This window comes from Podarcis vaucheri (assembly GCF_965113315.1).
Source record: "Podarcis vaucheri genome assembly, chromosome: 16".
In the NCBI taxonomy this organism is placed as follows: Eukaryota; Metazoa; Chordata; class Lepidosauria; order Squamata; family Lacertidae; genus Podarcis; species Podarcis vaucheri.
The window spans coordinates 12,045,015-12,061,213 of record NC_138754.1 but is presented as its reverse complement, the minus strand read 5'-3'; the positions used below and the strand labels follow the sequence as shown (position 1 = coordinate 12,061,213).

Genomic DNA, 16,199 nt, shown 5'->3' with positions numbered 1-16,199 from the left:
GGGTGGCCATGACTTGGGGAAAACAGTCTTGTGTTTCGTGGGCTAAATTTGGTCTGCAGGATAGCGGTTCCCCACCCTTAGCTACCAGGCTGTAAAAACACAAACGAAGACACAGAGGTTAAATCTGTGCTCCTTCTCTTGTCGCTTTGAGGCAGGATAAGAATAAATGAAATAAAGAGAGATGTGGAAATGGGTTTTGGCCATGTTTTCATATTCACATTGGCAGTAAGAAAAATATGCAAAAATAAATAAACCCAAATCTGTAACTGTTCACAAATACATAGCTTGTTGCCCTCTCTCGGGGGACTCAGGCCTTGCTAGCCAGGTGCTGCTCCACCATCCGGGGCAAAAAACCTTGCAGGAAGTGGAAGAACTCCTGGAAGACGGACGCTTGCTCAGGGTCTGTTGAGAATCTCAGGCTGATGCGTGTGTCTTGCTCGCGGGAAGTGCCACTCCTGCTGGCCTGGGCACAAACTGTGAACTGGAAGAGAGGGTCTGTGGGCCTTGCTTCGCACTCCTGCTGGGAAATGGCCTCAGACACTTTTGCTTCCAGCTCCAAGGAGTTGGCCTTTTGCTGCTGGGTTTCGGGCTCCGGCCCCTGGAGCTGCCGCCGGATGCGGCGACGGCCCAGCCACACGCGATGCCAGACGGCGCAGTTCCAGGTCATGCTCTCCTCACCAGGGAGCAAATCATCAACTCGCAGCCTTTTAGCGGGCAGAGAGACATTGCTCCCTCCCTCGTCTAGAGGGCGCTTGGACCCTACCGACAGCTGCTGAGTCTTTGCTTCCAACTCCTCCTCTTCCTGTTTCACCTCAGAGACTTCCTGCTCCTCCCCAAGCCCCTGCCCCACCTCCACACAGCTACATTTCAGCACGTCCCTTAAGACAAAGGCCACACTAGCACAGACCTTCTGGAACCAAAGTAGATGGAAGTCCCCAGCCTGGCCCAGAAGCTCATGGGCTTGGGCAGGCGGCACCGCCATTGATAGGGGAAGGCCAATGACAAAGCTCTCAGCAACCGGAGCCTCGGTGGTGCCCGGCTGAAACAGGCGGACGAGCCCCCAGATCTTTCCCTTGCTGGACTTGCGCTGGTACTGCAGGCTGCGGCAGTATTTGGCTGCGTTGCAACAGCAGCGCTGGAACCGCAGCGCCGTCTTCTCGTTGACGTTGGCGGCGACGTTGTGGCTCTGCTCAAAGGGGTCCTGGAGGTTGAAGGGCCCCAGCTTGAGCTTGCTGCCTGCTTCAGAGGAGGACAGGAAGCTGGGCAGGGGCAACGGGCGGCCCTCCCACAGCGAGATCACGCAGCCAGCGAAGTCGTAGTCCTCGAAGACGCGGAAGAACTCAGACAGGAGAGAGCCTGGAAAGTAAGAGGCCGGCAGCCAGTGAGCCAGGGAGATGCGAGGGAGGTTTTGCACAAAGGACTACCAACAGCAATTCAGTGCTTCCATCACATAGGAAGCTCCCTTATACTAAGTCAAACCACTGGTCCCTCTTGCACCAGTCTTGTCTGCACTGACAGGCAGCAGTCAGTTTCAAAGCAGGGAATGTCATCCCAGCTCTTCCAGGAATCTTTCTCCAGTCCTACCTGGAGATGCCTGGGATTCAGCCTGGAACCTTCTGCAGTCAACGCAGCTGCTCCCCTTCCCCTAAAAATAAGGATTCCAGCCCTCGTGGTTCCAAATAAGTGTTTCCCAAACTTGGGTCTCCAGCTGCTTTTGGACTACAGTTCCCATCATCCCTCACCACTGGTCTTGCTATCTAGGGATGATGGGAGTTGTAGTCCAAAAACAGCGGGAGACCCAAGTTTTGGAACCACTGTTCTAAATAAAGTGAAGATTTAAAAAGGGAGCTGCCTTATGCAGAGGCAGACCACCCGTTTAACTCAGTCCTGTCCACATGGACTGGCAGCACGACTTTAGGCACGAGACATTCCTAGCCCAACCTGGAGATTGAAGGGGAGCCGCCTTCTGCGTGTAAAGCAGATACTGTCCCACTGAGCTATGGCCAATGTCCTAGACTCCCATCTGCACATTTAAAGGAGAATATCCAGGAAAGTTTGCACTTTAATCTGGGTTTTAACCTCCTGAGAGCAACTCACAAAGATCTTCCTTGTTCCCGCTGGGCTCCAGCCGTGCAGAATCCTTGGGGAAGCTGCAGTCCCAGCCGTCCACCACAGTGTGTTCCTCTTCCACTAAGGAGCAGAGAGTGAGTACGCTCTTTCCAGAAGCATTGCCAGGAACATCACATTTGTGTGTGTGCATTCATTAATCTTTAGGTTTATTAATCTTTTACATTTCAAAAAACAAACAACAAAATGAACCCTGAACCCTTCCCTCCTCAGGTAAGTGTCTTTCAGCATCAAAGGAATTGCTGTCCTCATTCCAGGTGATCTCACCAGAACAGACAGGTCGAAAGACGTCTGTGTGTAGCCAGCGGCTGCAGGGACTGGAAATATCATTCAATATTTGCACCTTGCTTTTCCTTCCACAAGGAAGCCCAGAGTAGGTGTTAACAATTTGTACAAGATAAATAACGACGAGGGCAAAACCAGGATCTAGCTAAGCGATAAATAAAGCTGTTCAGAACCCCAGCTTGCGTTTTTGGGGTGGGAGGGTAGGTACCTGAGAGTTCCTTCAAGTGGGCGACCGTAGGTAGGATGGGTGGGGTGCGTGTCTGCAGGAAGAAAAGCACCAGCAGGGTCAGGGCATAGTTATTGAGGAGGGGGCCTCCACCAAATGGGTTCCCTGTCAAGAGAGGAAAGGAGGTAGTGTTAAGTGGAAATAAAGCTCTGGCTTCCTACTGCCACCAGACATTTGCTCTTGTGGTTCAGTTCCTGTTTGCACTGGCTCAGCCAATCAACAGTGAACACGCCCCCTTAAACATACCTACATTTGATTGGCTCCTACCCCTCCCCTCAATACTGAACAGGTGGCAGATGCAATCAGGGAGTGACTGGCACAGGCTCCCTTTCCTCAGTGATGGGGTGGCTGGTTGTGGGGAGGCAGGGAATGCCCACATTATTTTGTAGGCCTTCATCTCTCAGTCTGCTCTTTTAGATATGGTGGCCATTCCACGTTAGGCTAGACCCGCCATGGTAGCCATTTTGTAGCTGACACCCATGGTACATTTTTGTAGCTCCAAATGACAACGATGATTAAATTTATTACCTGCCCTTTGCTAGCAGGTTACAACAATTTAAAATTCAGTATTTAAACAAACTGCAGTCAAAGGAATAAGGTAAAGGTAAAGGGACACCTGACAATTAGGTCCAGTCATGGCCGACTCTGGGGTTGCGGCACTCATCTCGCTTTATTGGCCAAGGGAGCTGGCATACAGCTTCCAGGTCATTTGGCCAGCATGACAAAGCCGCTTCTGGCGAACCAGAGCAGTAAACGCACGGAAATGCCGTTTACCTTCCCACTGGAGCGGTACCTATTTATCCACTTGCACTTTGACGTGCTTTTGAACTGCTAGGTTGACAGGAGCTGGGACCGAGCAATGGGAACTCACCCCGTCGCGGGGATTCGAACCGCCGACCTTCTGATCGGCAAGTCCTAGGCGCTGTGGTTTAACCCACAGCGCCACCCGCGTCCCTTCAAAGGAATAAAGGGGGTCCTAAAAACGTACATCTCAGGTGTTTACACTGATGGGCGACAACCCTCCAGGGACCCAAGCAAGGAGTCTCTCCGAGCCAAGCTAAAGATGCTGAAGACTGAACCAGAGACCTTCTGCATGCAAAGCAGTTGCTCCACCACTGAGTTGCTATGGGCAGTTCTCTCCATTCACAAGTTCTGTTGAGTCCCCCCCTCCTTGTTTCTCCACTTTACCTGCCAGCGCCTGCTGCTTTGCCCAATAGCGCACTACATAGACCAAAGGCCGCACTCGCTCGTCCATCTCAGTGCAGAGCTGCAGGAAGCGCGTGTTGCAGATGGCCAGCCTACCATGGAGAGAGAATTCAGAGAAGAGGACAGCAAGTCAGGACCCTGACACAAGGAGGCAGCTACCCTGCGCCCCCTGAGCATACAGCTAAAATGGAAGTGGGGGAAGGGTCTCGTTTGCAACATCTGTCTCATTTTGAAAATATCAAGCACCAAAATGAGAGAGGAAATCAACTCCTAAGAAACAATTCCCTGAGACCTCGTGTACTTAAATGGTCGTGTTCGTAGTGCCACCACTGGGGGCTGCCTGACTGGCTCTGACCTGTGACATGTCCTTTTCAGTGGTGGCTCCCTGACTGTGCAATGTCCTCCCCAGTGAGGTGTGCCTGTCTCCATCATTCTTAACTTTTATGAGAAATCTGAAAATGTTACTGTTTATCAAGGCATTTGGTGGCTGAAGAATATTGTTCCTGGAAACCTTGAGATCATTGGAAGAAAGTATGTTTTGCTTTCTAATTGTATTTTAGAATGTTTTATCTGTAACTAGTTTCAGTATGTTTTAGTCTATTGTAGAATGCATTTGCTTTATTTTTGGTTTTTAAATCATGTAACTTTTTGCTGCCCTGGGCTCCTTAGCAGGAAAGGCAGGCTATAAATTCAATAAATTAATAATAATAAATAAAATAGAAAGAACCTTTGGCCCTCCGGATGTTGCAAAACAAAAACTCCCATTAGCCGTAGCAAGCATGGGCAACAGCCAGGGGTGATGGGAGTTGTGGTTCAGCAACATCCAGCAGGGCCAAAGGTGTGATGCAACAATGCGAAATTTAGTAAAGGGATTCACACACACAAACACACAAACACAGCCCCCGTACTTGTTGTTTATGGAGATGTCACCACGCAGGCCCGATTCCTTGTGCCAAAACTTGACAACCGGCCGGCGGGCAGTCAGCACAGCCTGGACATTGTGGACTCCCGGAACGCACTTCCGCATCACGGCGGCAACCAACTCCAGCACGTCAGGCACCGTGGCGGAAGCCAAGTCAATATCGCTCAGGATCGAGTCCTCCGAGCACGAGTCCAGCTCCACACTGGCTCCGTCCTCAGCCTGGAGGAGAAGGTGCATTTGGAACAAGCTGTTTTTATCCTGAGTCAGAGTGTTTCTCTGTCTGGCCCAGTGCTGGCTATTCTGACTGGCAGCATCTCTCCTGGGTTTCAGATCTCTCTCAGCACTTCATGTAGATTCTAGTGCGTTGCAGACCTCTTTCCAGTGTAGGAATCTGCCCTATACCAGGTTGGAACAATGGAACGTCTAACTGTTCACTGTCCAAGTGGCAGCAGGTTTCAGACAGGCTATCTTTCCCAGCCTTGCCTGGAAATGCTGGTGGTTGCAGCTGGCACCGGTCCGCTACAATTCCCAGAGCTCCCCGAGAAGAGGGACTGATTGTTAAACCGCTCTAGAAACTGTAGCTCTGAGGGGGTAGAATGGAGTATGTGTCTCCTAACCACTCTCAGCACCCTTAACAAACTACACTTCCCAGAATCCTTTGGGGGAAAGCTGTGACTGTTTAAAAGTAGGAGGATACTGCTTTAAATGTATAGCGGACATGAGGCCTAAAACAAGGGTGGAAAGAATGGAGACCTCTAGGCATCGCTAACTGGCTACTCCGCCTTCTCCAGCCTTGCTCCACACCCCCCTCAAGTGCTTTTCCTTGGCTGGAATCTGTCAGTGAACAGGAAGCATGCGTCTAGGTTACCAGGATGGGGGGTGGAGAGAATTTTGTGCATGTAGCAACCTCTGACTTGTGAGTGCCTGCTGTACAAAGGCAAGAGAGTCACATCCATTAGTCCACCCACTTTTGCATGCGGCTCCTTGGAAGCTGTGAGAGCTAGTGCTCATTAGGACTGGCAGGGTGGGAAGAGAGGAAGACCAGCAGTAGGGGGAGCCGCAGCCAAGGATAGATGGAACCAAGAAGATCTGCTCTTGTCTCCATCCTCCTCCCTACAGCATTCTACAAAGGCAACACTTAGACAAGGTACCACCTCCTAGACTGGTTGGAAGCAAGGAAGTGGGTAAGCAGGGGCCAGCTGAGGACAGGCCCTTATAGACTCCACTGATTCAGCTTAAAGCAACTTCCTATGCCACTGACCTCCGGAATTCTGAAATAGACTGCTTCTGGACATGGATGTTCCATTTGACATCATGGTGGTGAACAGCCAACTAACCTCAACTCCATCAATTTCACAAGGTAGCAGCCATCACCCTTGGCTCATGGCAGCCAGATCCATGTAAAAATAACAGCAGCTACAACTAGGGCTGTTGATTAATGGAAGACGGCATCACTACTGCACCAGGAGCGGGAAATCTTTTTCCGTCTCAGGGCCAGATTCCTTTTTGGGTAGGCTTCCAAGGCCCACATGCCATAACCCACTGCCTGAAAGGTTGCCTAGCAGGAAAGGCGGCTGTCAGGCTGAAAGGGTTCCCCACTCCTAGTCTAAGAAAGACTGAAGGATACATTCGTAACTCCGTCTACTGTTAATGTCCTCTGCTCTGGGTCTCACCTGTGGCCCACTAGGTCGCTTGGCAGAGGCCTGGAAGCTTTTTGTCTTCTCGAGGTCCAGGAACAAATCCAGGTCGCAGCCAGAGACATCAAAGCCATTCACCGAGGAACCAAAGGGGAGAACAGCAGAACCTGGGCGTGGAGAGGGGGGTGAAAGGTCAAATGAAGATCCAAGGCTGGACCATCAACAGAGGTCCAGGGCAGCAGCTTACCGGGGAAAAACTCCAGGAACACCTCCTGGAAGAGAGTGACCAGCAAGTCCCGCAGGCGCCGTTCGCTCTCGGAGAACTCAAAGAGCTGCACCATCAAAGACATCTGGGCATCCACCTAGAAACATAGGAACAAAGGAACCTGCCTTATACCCAAGTCAAGACTATTGGGGTCGTCTAGGCCAGTAGTGTCTACACTGACTGGTAGCAGCTGCTCAGGATTTCAGACAGGAGTCTGATTGCAGATGCCTGGGCTTGAACCTGGAACTTCCTGCATGCAGATACTCTACCACAGAGCTATGGTTTCTGCCCTAAAAACAAAGGAATATTCCAGTCCTCATGATCCTAACTGAACAGCTGGTTTAGAAAGGAACACAGGAAATTGCCTCTTACAGAACCAGACCATTACATCCATCTAGCTCCCTACTGTCTGCACTGACTGGCAGCTCTGCAGGGTTTCAGACATTGAATCTTTCCCATGCCAGGGATTGAACCTGGGACCTCACTCTGCTGGTGAGCTACAGCCCTTTGCCCACCTGCAGGCAGGAGACCAATAGCAAGGCTTTGGGTTTAATACTTTTAAAGCTGTTGCTAGCCCTGTCAAGCAACCACATCCATTCAAGTCTCCTCCAGCACTTGGGATCAGGAATAAGTTACAGACAGGGCAAGAAAAAGAAACCAGAGTTGACTCACGTTGTCAGCTTGGCACAACTTTTGTGCCAGCTTCTCGGGGCTCAGCTGTCCTTGTCTGGCTGACCCCTGCTTCCTGGGGGGCGTGTATTTGAAGTCCTTCTTCTCTCGAGGCTTGACACGCAGCTTCTGACCCCCCAGACTGTGCTGGGGCTGTGCCAATACTTTCTCCAGCACTGTCTCATTCTGTAGCTCCACAATCGCATAGACTCCCTAGCAGCACGTGAAGCAAGAGAAAAGAAAAGAATGTCAGTTTCTGGGTCATCTCACAATCCTCCTGCCCTGTCTAGAAAAAAGAAGCTACAACACATGCTCAGCCTTAATAGATTAATGTCTTTAAAACAGAATTAACAGATCAAGAGAAACGACACCCTTTATTAGGACAAACAAGCACATGAAATGGATGATGAAAGCTTTCCGAGTTAACAAATAATTCTTCCTCCAGCTAGGTGGTCCAGAGGGCAGGAAATATTTCTGTGTATTGTCCTCTGACAAAAATGTCAGGGCAGTGTACAGCAATCTAAAAACATTTCTAAAAGACCATTACAAGCAGAATAGAATGATCATTAAAATGACTGTGAACACCTCCCTAGGCCTGCTGCAGTCGGATTTTCCCCAATGGAATGTTATTTTGAAAACATGCAACCCGCTCCTACGTGTGTTTACTCAGAAGTCCCACTGTGCTCAATGGAATTTACTGCCAATAAAGCTGCATGTGAAAAGCTTTTGAAGGTTAAGCCTCTTTAAGTCTTGGGAACAAAGGAGTTGGGAAATATTCAGGAAAGGGCAACCAAAATGGTCAGGAGCAACTCCACTATGATGAGAGTTCCAGCATTTGGGGTTTTGTAGTTTCAAAAAAAAAAGCAAGCAAGAGGTGAGGTGACAGAGGTGGAAAAAATTAGGCACGGCATGGAGAAAGTGGACAGAGAATGGTTGTTCTCCCTCTCTCATAGACTTGGGAACATCCAATTAAGCTGAATGTTAGAACATTCAGGACAGATAAAATGCAGTGCATTGTTCAGCTATGGAACTTGCTCCCAAAGAAGGCAGGGATGGTCACTGACCTGGATGGCTTTGAAAGAGGAGACGACAAATTCATGGAGATAAAGGCTATCAATGGTTATTAGCCAGGATGGCTACACTCTGTGCTTCCACTGTCAGAGGAAGCATGCTTCTGAATATCAGCTGCTGGGCTGATAGGTTAATACAGTGGTACCTCGGGTCACATACACTTCAGGTTACGGACTCCGCTAACCCAGAAATCGTGCTTCAGGTTAAGAACTTGCTTCAGGATGAGAACAGAAATCATGCCCTGGCGGTGCAGCTGCTGCAGGAGGCCCCATTAGCTAAAGTGGTGCTTCAGGTTAAGAACAGTTTCAGGTTAAGAACAGACCTCCGGAACGAATTAAGTACTTAACCTGAGGTACCACTGTACATTAGCAGGATTTTAGAAATACAGTGGTACCTCTGGATGCGAACGGGATCCGTTCCGGAGCCCCGTTCGCATCCTGAAGCGAACACAACCCATGACTGAGCGGGTCTCGATTCGCTGCTTCTGCGCATCCGTGTGACATCATTTTGAGCGTCTGCGCATGCGTGAGCGGCGAAACCCAGAAGTAACATGCTCCGTTACTTCCAGGTTGCCGCGGAGCACAACCCGAAAACGCTCAACCTGAAGCTACTTCAACCCGAGGTATGACTGTACTTGTAATGACATTATGAATAGACAATAAGTAATTTCAATGATTTTTCAATATAAAATGGAGATGTGGTATGATGATAAACAGTAGAACCAGGGAAGGGACCAGGGGGAAGTCAACTTTTTTCTTTTTATGTTTGATTATGAAGATGTACTGTTGTTGTTTTATCTCTGCTATTTTCAGAAAATTAATAAAATATTAATTTTAAAAATGAGTATCAGCTGCTGGAAGGCACAGGTGGGCAGAGGACTCTTGTGCTCAGGCCTTGCTTGCATGCTACTCAGAGGCATCTGATGGGCCATGGTGTGAGCAGGATGCTGAACTATATAGGACCCTGGCCTGATCCAGCAGCCTCTCCTTATCTTCTTATCTGTCTCATAAAATTTATTTTCCTGCTCCCCTGCAAAGCTTATTCAAACAGAGTGTGTTAAATATTGTAGGAACCCAAAAGTAAATTTAATGCACTCCTGGATGGTATCATTCTCTGTGAAATGAACTGAAGGGAGAACTGAAACCATTTTCGATATAGTGCTTTATGTCTCTTGCTGTATGTGCCCTTTCTTTTGCTCAGTGGCAAAGTATGTGCTGTTGGGAATCAAGCCTTTATCAGGAGAAACTGGCCACTCTCCAGGCACCTGGCTTGATCTCCTGTTGACCTCCCTGTCTGCTTTCCCGGCAAGATCCAGGCAGAGGTCGCGATAGGCGATCCTTCTCGGCGTGAGAAGAACACCCCCCCCTCTTTCCTGCCCCCCCCCCGGGCAGGGGAAAGAGATAGACAGAAACGTATTTACATGCCTTTATTTCTGTCTTTGCAGCGTTACAGAAAACACGACTGCTCTCTTCAAACTCCAACAGCCGAGAGACAAACTCCTCCTGTACTTCCTGTACAGCTCATATTACACTCTGAGCTAATTCCGGTGCTTCGCACCGTGAATAGACTGTCCCTCTGTTTCCCACGGAACAGTCCCAACATTCCCATTATGTTTTGCTTTCAAGCTACCAGCTCGCGGCCGCATTGCTTCTATATCGTAACATGTGCTTGGCATGCAAAGGCCCAGGTTCAGTCCCCAGCATCTCCAGGTAGGAATGAGAAAGAACCCCCCTGAAGCCCTGGAGAGCTGCTGCCCACCAGAGTAAACAATACTGAGTTAGATGGACCCCCTGGTTCAGTTTAAGGCAGTTTCCTATGTTCCCAGTAAGCAGCTATCAAGGTTTTACTAATTTGATGCCAAAGGCTATACCTTATCCTTGTCCATCACCACATTGGCCACCTCCCCATAGGCCTGGAAATAATCACTCAGCTCAGAGGCTGGTGTCCCCTTCCGAAAACCACTGACGAACACACTGCGGAGTTCTTGGGCCTGCCGGACAGTGCGGAGGTTTTCCAAGCGCTGGTGTTTCTTCCCACGAAGGTGGTCATCCATGCTGGGCTCTGCAGCAGAAAAACCAAGGCTTTTGTTTGCTTATTTTCATCAGCTTTTAATACTGCCCTTTTGACATGATGACCCCAGAGCAGTTTACATCCATAAACATTTAAAAGCAATACGATGCAAACCAAGTATAATAAAAACAGTCCCAGAACTCCAACACACTTACTCCAACACAGAAATCCAAAGATAGTTACTTCTATTGGTTTTAGAATGATTTTTGTAGTGATCTGTTTGCCACCCTGGGCTCCTTTGGGAGGAAGGGCTGGGTACAAGTTGAATAAATAAATGGTAATAATATAAAAGTATTTACATTCCGCCATCTGATGTAAAATGTCAAGGCAGTCTACTACGATATATACAATACAAATACAGCAAAACATAAAATGTCATTAACACGCAAAATCTTCATTAAAATGCCTTAAAACTGAACAGGCTTATCAGCATAAAAATAAGTCTTCAAGGGGTGTTTGAAAGTCAGAAGTGAGGGTGCCTGCTAAATCTCTGCCAGAGTTGTCCATCACATGGGACCAGCAACACTAAATGGCTGATTTTTAGCTGAGGACAGTCAGGCCCCTGTAACACAGGACACCATTACAATGCTCCTATGGATTATGGATTATGTCAATGATCGAGCTGAGATATAAGGCTCAGGGAGCCATTAAAGTAACTTGCCACTTAAAATACCCTGAAACCTTCACTTTCAAATGAATCTGTTAACAAAACACGCACACACAAATAAAAATAGTTAACATCCATATGAAGCTGAGTGAAATCAGGGGATTTGGAGTTGGATAGCACCAATATGCAGACGACACCCAAAACATCAAAATGACACACCTGACATAAAAATCAGGTAAAAGCCATTTTGAAACGGTGTCTGGTCATTGTGGTGGGCTTCACAAGGGCATTTCCCCCAAAACTACAACCCACCTACCCTACTTCTGATGTCTGATGTGGCATCAGGTGTGAGGGAGGCAAAGGTGTGGTCTTCCATCACTTTGAAATCTGTTTGTAAGCTGTTTGCATTGCAAAAATAAGGATTTATTTATATAAGGCACACTTGGTGCCTTCATTACATATTTTTAGGTGCCAGGTGAAAACATTCCTCTTCAACCAGGCTTCTGAGTGATACAACAATATATGACATTTAAATGTGCATGGATGTTGTTGTTGTTCTGCTGCTATTATGTTACTATGTTTTTATGAAGTAAACTGCCATGTGATCTTCAGATGAAAGGCAGTATATAAATTTAATAAATAAGAACATAGCAATAGTCTTCCCCACCACTCAAATTTGGTATGGATAATGCTTTTCAATAACTGATTAAGGCCGAATTTGGAACACCAGGAGCGCTTTTGCCTCCTTAGTTCTTGATGTCAACAGTTTGGAAAGTGTATAGAGGAATACGAAACTGATTTCAACTGCATGGGGCCCTTTGACAAGACCACTGTTCCATGTACATACTAAAGGGGAAAAGGTCAACTCAGGTGCTCTCGCAGAAGAAAAAATATACATATATATTCATTGTATAAGAACACAAGGAAATAAGTTACTTTCCATGGTTTAGGACTCTTGTAAGTTAGCTGCTGTTCATAAATAAGGCAACATTGCCTTAAGTGTGTAAATTACTTCTCAGAAGGCTCCAAAAAACCCTGCAACAGGCGAAGTTTTCCTTCATCACAGCTTCCTCGTATCACCAAAACCTTCACTTCAGCTGAAAAGTTTTGAAATATACAGGAATTTCGCAAGGGGTGGGGAGAAGAGTAACCCCGCAGCAGGGGCTGGGCAACTGCAGCCCTTCAGACGCTGCTGGGCTCTTAATTCCCATGACCGCTAGCCAAGATATGGGAGCCTGAAGGGCCATCGATTCCCCATCTTTGCCCTCCTGCGCTTCCGAGACAGAACACTTAACTCGAGTCCAAGTTCAGCCTTGGAAGCATTTGAGCAAGAGAGACGAGAGTGCCTCTGGCCACGTGCAGAGTACCAGACCGAGTTCCCTCTTTTGGCGCGTGTGCATAGGACAATATAAAACCTTTGCACCCCCGCAGCACAGGCCCCACCTCCCGACCTTCGGCCCCACTCACTATTGGCCACCGCCACATGGCAGAGGCGACACCGAAAGCCCCCGCGGGGCAGAGACTCCACATCTCCCAGCCCCGAGTCCGCCATTCCGGCGCTCGCCACTCCCACCGCCAGCGGCCGGTTCTTCCAATAAATAGGTCCCCGGCTTGGCTCCACAACTTCCGCCGGAAGAGCTCGAGTGTTACACGCTACTTCCCCAACTCTGTGGTTCCGCCGGTATAGGCGCAATTCTCTCTTCCTCCACGCGCCGTCGTTGCTCCTAGGGGTGAAGGACAATTTGCTTGGAGAACCAACTTCCGGTTGCGATTCGGCGGCCGCCATATGCGTGGTAGAAGCCGCATGTGGCGTTACCGAGTTTATTCCTGCCAAAGGGATAGGAAAAAGCCCCCCCCCACCACCAATACGACTGTGGTTCTCCCCTCTCGCCCCAAAAAGGACGGAAGGAGGGACCGCCTCGCCTACAGCTAAGATGGTGGAGGCGAATTTCTTCCATTTCTGCACCTACATAGCTCCCCCCAAAGCTACCTCATATTAGATTCCTTACACATGTTATTCCCCTTCCCTTCACATATTTGTGTATGTATTGCTACGATACATAGAGAAGAAGCGGTCACGGAGCAATGGATCCAAACTACAAGAAAGAAGATTCCACCTAAACATTAGGAAGAACTTCCTGACAGATGGGTAGCCGTGTTGGTCTGCCATAGTCAAAATAAAAAAATTCCTTCCAGTAGCACCTTAAAGACCAACTAAGTTAGTTCTTGGTATGAGCTTTCGTATCTGAAGAAGTGTGCATGCACACGAAAGCTCATACCAAGAACTAACTTAGTTGGTCTTTAAGGTGCTACTGGAAGGATTTTTTTTATTTTAACTTCCTGACAGTAAGAGCTGTTCGACAGTGGAATTTGCTGCCAAGGAGTGTGGTGGAGTCTCCTTCTTTGGAGGTCTTTAAGCAGAGGCTTGACAACCATATGCCAGGAGTGCTCTGATGGTGTTTCCTGCTTGGCAGGGGGTTGGACTCGATGGCCCTTGTGGTCTATTCCAACTTTATGATTATATGATTCTACGAGTTTTGGCGGGGTAAATTGTATGCCTGAGCGCCCTTCTAACTCCTGGATCCAGCAGGGCTTCAGTTCCAGGAATAGCCAGGCTAGCTTCCAGGTGAGGTAATAGCCTTCTAAGTATGGGCCATTAAGGTAACAAAGGAAGTAGCTCTGTGCCAGACACAAATGGGTGGGACCCCCCACTCCAACATCTCTCTGTCCTGGTAAGCAAGCATTTTCACAGTGCAATGACATTCCAAGAAGGCAAAAACGCCCAAGGTGGGTGCAGAGCAGGAGATACGGAGGGATGTGGCTAGCGAAGGTTTGTGGCTTGGGGAGACATCCCAAGGTGTACCTAAAGAAGTCCGTGGGTTCCCCATCCTGGGTTACAAAGTAGCCGTGGTGCAGAAGGATAGTCACAATAGGTATTGCCAGTAGGTCAGCAAAGGGTGAGATGAAAGGTACCAACAGTGTGTTGTGAGGAATTGCCCAGTTTAAAAATGTTTTGAATAGATGGCTGTTACCTGCTACCTGTGGGGACGCGGGTGGCGCTGTGGTCTAAACCACAGAGCCTAGGACTTGCCGATCAGAAGGTTGGCGATTCGAATCCCTGCGACGGGGTGAGCTCCCGTTGCTCGGTCCCTGCTCCTGCCCACCTAGCAGTTCGAAAGCACGTCAAAGTGCAAGTAGATAAATAGGTACCACTCTGGCGGGAAGGTAAACGGTGTTTCCATGCGCTGCTCTGGTTCGTCAGAAGCAGCTGTCATGCTGGCCACATGATCCAGAAGCTGCCTGCAGACAAACGCTGGCTCCCTCAGCCTATAGAGCGAGATGAGCACGCAACCCCAGAGTCATTCGCGACTGGACCTAACGGTCAGAGGCACCTTTACCTTTCCCTTTTTACCTGCTACCTGCAGGCCTCTGGCATTGCTTGCTCATGGGTAATAGTTGGTGGTTCCTTTTACAGAAGTTGCGGAGACCCAGATTTCATAGTAGGGTGGCTCTTTTGGGAAAGGAACCATACCCTTTATAAGTTCCCGGCATTTAAAACGACTTGGAGCACAATGGCAGCTTCCAGCTGCACACCCACACCATTAAGGTAGCTTAGCGAAGCAGCCAAAGGCTGAGGAAGCCTCAGGCATGTGAGGGGGTTCTCTGTCCTGGGCAAGTTAAGACAGAATTCTTGGTACTACTGCCGCCAGGTTGCAAACAGGAAATTCAAGCCCTGGGAAGGCTGCAGAGGCCTTTACTCCCATTATCGACTATACAGTGGTACCTCGGGTTAAGTACTTAATTCGTTCCGGAGGTTCGTTCTTAACCTGAAACTGTTCTTAACCTGAAGCATCACTTTAGCTAATGGGGCCTCCTGCTGCTGCTGCCGCGCCGCCGGAGCACGATTTCTGTTCTCATCCTGAAGCAAAGTTCTTAACCTGAAGCACTATTTCTGGGCTAGCGGAGTCTGTAACCTGAAGTGTATGTAACCCGAGGTACCACTGTACAAAGGTACAATTAACTTCCGTTGCTCTGGTCACTTTTGCCTCTGCTGCTGCCCACCTTTGGCATGTTCCTGCCACCCCAGAAGGGAATCTGGCCCTCACTGTGAATAGACCCACTGCCATCATAGATAACTGCAGGCAGTGTCCTGAATGCCAGTTATTGGAAACTGCAGAACACTTGCACTCGGGTCCTACTTGTGGGCTTCCCTTTGAGGCATCCCTTTGGCCACTGTGAGAACAGGATTCTGGACTAGAAGGGCCATTTTGACTGATCCAGCAGTGCTCTTCTGATATTCTTACTGGCACCGACTTTTGTTTTAGCAACCTTCAATCCTCTCAGCTTTCCTACAACTAAATCTTGCACTTAATCCTCAAAGCTCCCATTGCCCTACAAGGTTGGTTCAGTGTGCGAGAAGGGAGAAAGTATGCAAGAGTTCATATTTCATTTGACTGTACTACAGTCTGAATTCTGTGGAATACTGTATTTTATTGTATAAGAAATAAAATCAATAAAAATACAAACTAAAATTCCTAGAGCAGCTAGCACAGCACGTTACAGTTGCTACAAGAGGCGCAACAGTAACATTAGGTGGTCCACAGAGACCCTCAGCAATTTTCAAGTGGTTCGTGCGGGAAAGAAGTTTAGAAATCCCTGCTCCAGATGATGCAGGCCCCTGAAAAGGAAAGGGGCCTCAGGGTCCCAGAATGTGGTTTAGTACAAAGCCCAAACATGTAGGTTGCCAAACTTGTGACAATTCATGAGGGATTCGGGTTACTGTGTCACCAATCACAGCCAACACCCCCTTCATTCTGAAACTTTCAAATCCTCACTCCAGAGACCAGTACAGTTATGAGTAGGAAACATGTGGGTTATGCTGGGTAAGAAAGCGGGGGCGGGAGATGGCGCAACCCCCTGGCTCTGTATGGCTTCCTCTTCCTCCAACACCGGCCCCATGCTGCGTCTCTTGATTTCCTGAAGGTCTCTCCCCCCCCCCACCTTCCATCACTACAGCCTGTCTTTCTTCAGCAGGAAAGGTTCCCAATGTTCCTGAAAAGCCGCTGTGCATTTTATGCCGTTCACAACCAGAACGGACGTTAGTCTACAGGCAT

General features: G+C 48.6%; 1 protein-coding gene across 2 annotated transcripts; it reads right to left on the bottom strand.

Annotated features, from left to right (window-relative positions):
• Positions 1-180: 180 nt before the first annotated feature.
• Positions 181-12,690, bottom strand: TUT1 (terminal uridylyl transferase 1, U6 snRNA-specific). 2 transcript variants are annotated; one of them, XM_082202149.1, is made up of 11 exons: positions 12,553-12,664; positions 11,402-11,483; positions 10,279-10,469; positions 7,341-7,550; positions 6,651-6,765; positions 6,440-6,570; positions 4,753-4,985; positions 3,827-3,936; positions 2,621-2,743; positions 2,098-2,190; positions 181-1,356 (listed from the first exon to the last, which is right to left on the bottom strand). In XM_082202149.1, exons 3-11 carry the CDS (start codon positions 10,459-10,461, stop codon positions 308-310), a joined length of 2,247 nt encoding a protein of 748 aa, XP_082058275.1. In that variant the 5' UTR covers positions 10,462-10,469; positions 11,402-11,483; positions 12,553-12,664; the 3' UTR covers positions 181-307. The 2 variants fall into 2 exon arrangements, with proteins under 2 accessions (XP_082058275.1, XP_082058274.1); XM_082202148.1 differs by lacking the exon at positions 11,402-11,483 and having other exon boundaries at positions 12,553-12,690.
• Between the last annotated feature and the right edge of the window lie 3,509 nt (positions 12,691-16,199).

Bases quoted from the DNA above. Each gene is read 5' to 3' on its own strand.
- TUT1 (XM_082202148.1), bottom strand. From the start codon at position 12,637: ATGGCGGACTCGGGGCTGGGAGATGTGGAGTCTCTGCCCCGCGGGGGC. The intron at 10,470-12,552 runs GTGAGTGGGGCC...TTTCTGCTGCAG, and splicing joins CCATGTGGCGGTGGCCAATA to AGCCCAGCATGGATGACCAC. The intron at 2,191-2,620 runs GTACCTACCCTC...TCTGCTCCTTAG, and splicing joins CCACTTGAAGGAACTCTCAG to TGGAAGAGGAACACACTGTG.